Source organism: Odontomachus brunneus, unplaced genomic scaffold (genome assembly GCF_010583005.1).
Source record: "Odontomachus brunneus isolate Ranch 3 - 2012 unplaced genomic scaffold, Obru_v1 Obru_scaffold_153, whole genome shotgun sequence".
Lineage (NCBI taxonomy): Eukaryota > Metazoa > Arthropoda > Insecta > Hymenoptera > Formicidae > Odontomachus > Odontomachus brunneus.
Genome location: NW_022639603.1, coordinates 497,719 through 500,814, shown reverse-complemented (window position 1 = coordinate 500,814; position 3,096 = coordinate 497,719). Strand labels below are relative to the sequence as shown.

General features: G+C 40.6%; 1 protein-coding gene across 1 annotated transcript; it reads right to left on the bottom strand.

Annotated features, from left to right (window-relative positions):
* Positions 1-444: 444 nt before the first annotated feature.
* Positions 445-3,066, bottom strand: LOC116850698. The gene is made up of 2 exons (XM_032829300.1): positions 2,145-3,066; positions 445-1,511 (listed from the first exon to the last, which is right to left on the bottom strand). The coding sequence occupies exons 1-2, from the start codon at positions 2,920-2,922 to the stop codon at positions 1,291-1,293; spliced, it is 999 nt and encodes a 332-aa protein (XP_032685191.1). The 5' UTR covers positions 2,923-3,066; the 3' UTR covers positions 445-1,290.
* Between the last annotated feature and the right edge of the window lie 30 nt (positions 3,067-3,096).

Sequence of the window (3,096 nt, the reverse complement as noted above, 5' to 3'; positions counted from 1 at the left end):
TTTTTGTTTTCAACTTCTATAGTGCTATTACGAATTGTAGCTAAAGTACATCAAAACAAGCAGGAATTTACAGTTTGGCAGAACGAATCTACTTCATCAACAAAATACTGTCGACCAGTAAAAATAATTTTTCATAAGGAAAAAAGGAATTTGTTAAAGATGAAATTGAAAACATTAAAAGACAAATAGATGAACTCTCTCCAGTAATTACAGAATTTCATAAGAATCTAATATTATGTTATTCATCATTTTTTTTAACAATAATTGATGGTAAAATTTGTAGCTGGCTAGCCGATACACCCGGCCAAAACTATCATATTTGTAGGACTTCTCCAAAGCAAATGAATGATACAGATGTCATGAAAGATTAGTTAAGGAAGATAATTTAGAATATGGTATTTTAAGTCTTCATGCATGGATAAAAACGTTCGAGTGCATTTTACACATCGCCTATAGATTAGAAATATGTAAATGGCAAATCAGGGAAGAATCTAAAAAAAAAGTGGAAACAAGGAAGAAGGAAATACAAGAAAAATTTCGTCGACATATGGGTTTTTTTGTTGATATTTCTAAGCCCGGTTTTGGAACGACCAACGACGGCAATACGGCCAGACGTTTTTTCAAAAATCCTGAATTGGCTTCTGAAATCACAGGAGTGAGTGAAAAATTTATAAGACGAATGAGTTTCATATTAATTACTATTTCCTGTGGCTTCGAAATAGATTGCATACTATTTAAATCTTATTGTATAAATACTGCAAAGATTACGTCAGCTTATATCCTTGGTATTACATGCCACAGAGTTTGCATAAAATATTAATTCATGGCGCAGATCTGTAAGGATGTAATCGTAGGATGAGTTAGGTTCCCCAGAACACCTCCCGAAATAGATTCGTTGAAAAGAAAGGAAATGTTTTATTTTTGCTCTGCTGCGAGTACGCACCTTCCTCCGCTCCGCTCTCTACCACTCTAGCGCTCGCTCTCCCTACACTCCACTAGCGCTCGCTCTCCCTATTCTACACTAGCGCTTCGTCCTCCTCACGAGCCGGGTGGGACCCGATTGACCACGATACGATTGGACACAGATTGTAATGATTGGTTCGACCTAGTAATTCACTAGATAATTCTTTTCATCGGTTGGTTGTGTCCAATCGTACCGTGGTTAATCGGAACTCTCCCTCACGAGCCTACCCGAACTCTCGAGTTTTTCTAGCGCCACTGCTGCCGCAGTGTCGCCGTTTCCCCGCGCTATATGAACTTTACAAGACTTAATGATAACTTAATGATGACTTAATGAAACATAAAACTTAATCCTACAGATCTAATTAATAAATCAATTTTACCGATTGGACTAATGTCCGAAGAAGTACAAGAATCACGGAATAAAGACTTAAAGCAATATAGAGAATTCTTTTCGCGGAAGTTCACTCGGCAGCAGACACTCGAGGACATGATACACATGCTGCTCATATCGTCCGACCCAGTAATTAGCAGCTTACGACCATCACAACCTAAGGAAAGTAACATTTTGCCATTAGAGGTTATGAAAATGATTAAATGTATCGATTCTGATTTCTTAAGTAGTTGTAGTGAAAGTGAATCTTGTGATAGTGACGATGACAGTGACTAAAGAATAAAAAGTATTTTTTCTTTCTTTTTTATCTATTGTTTAATGTACATTGTAAACTGCTATTGTTTTACTTTTGTTTTATTACATTAAAATTTATTGCATCAAAACAGTAGATCCTTGTACATCCTTCATTTATTTATTTTTTGCATTTTTTTGGTCTATATTTATGCTATATTTATTTGCACCATCCAACAAGTGTCAGTTTTATTTTTTATTTTAGTTTTATTTTTTATTTTTCAGCAATAGTAATAGTAGTAGTAGTAGTGGAGCAGGTGGGCACTTTGATGCCCTTGCATCACCTAGATCTAAAAGTTCCATTGTGACCTTCTGCTATTTTTTTAGGATTGCGCTAATAAGCCCAGCCTAGTATCTGACGCCAAGTTAATCAAGCTGCTAATCCTTTTTTCGTTTAGATCCTCAGGCTCCATGAACATGCAGCCCCAGGATCTATATCTTTTACATATGAGTACAGGACACCGACATAAAATGTGGGCGCTGTCCTCTCTCTCCTCACCACATAGGCGGCAGTCGCTTTGTTCCGTAAGCCCAAGTTTGTTTAGATGGCTCCTCAGTGTGATGTGTCCCGTGAGAAGACCCAATCCCACCTTCAGCCTTAGTCTGTTCATGGCCAGGAGCTCGTTGGCTCTCCCCGGCGATGGTTGCTCCATTAGCTGTTTAGCTGTCCGGCACCCCCCCTCCGCTCTCCAGGAGCCAACGTGCTCCCGCTCAAGCCATCCTCTGATGATGTTGATTCCCGTTACAAAAGGTACTCCAACGATCTGCGTAGCTGGGTCCATTTGGATCCCCAGCTTGGCCAACTCGTCGGCTATCTCGTTCCCGAGAAATCCCTGATGTCCTGGGACCCATACTAGAGTTATCTTGTTAGATTCCCCCAGTCTAGCTAATGCCTGCATGCAGTCCCAAACTACAGCCGATTCTGTAGTGGTCTTTGCAAGGGCATGTATGGCCGCTCTGCTATCAGAGCATATGTAAAAGTGCTGGTTTGCACTATCGTTTACAGCAAGGGTTTCCGCATACCTCAGGATGGCCATCACCTCGGCTTGAAAGACCGTGGCCAGCCCGCCCAGAGGTATGCTTTCTCTATGGTTTCTTTTCGGCCCATAGATTCCTACCCCATACCGACCATTTGCACCCGATCCGTCTGTGAACCAAAGATTCACTTTTGGATCAGCTAGTAATTTAGACTTGTTCCAATCGTCTCTAGTTGGTATTAAAACTTTAAATTTCTTCCCCAACTGATGTTTTCTTGGAATTCTATCCTGTTTTAACATGAAGGGATACTTCTGAGAAAGGCCCAGTCTAGTGTGTCCTAAACCGGTATCTTTCCATTCCCCCTGACATCTAAGTCTATAAGCCGTTCTCCTGGCTCGGTATTTTATCAGCTGACCGAGAGGTAGGCAGCAGAGAGCTACTTCCAGCGGGTGTATATCAGTTGGACACGGGGC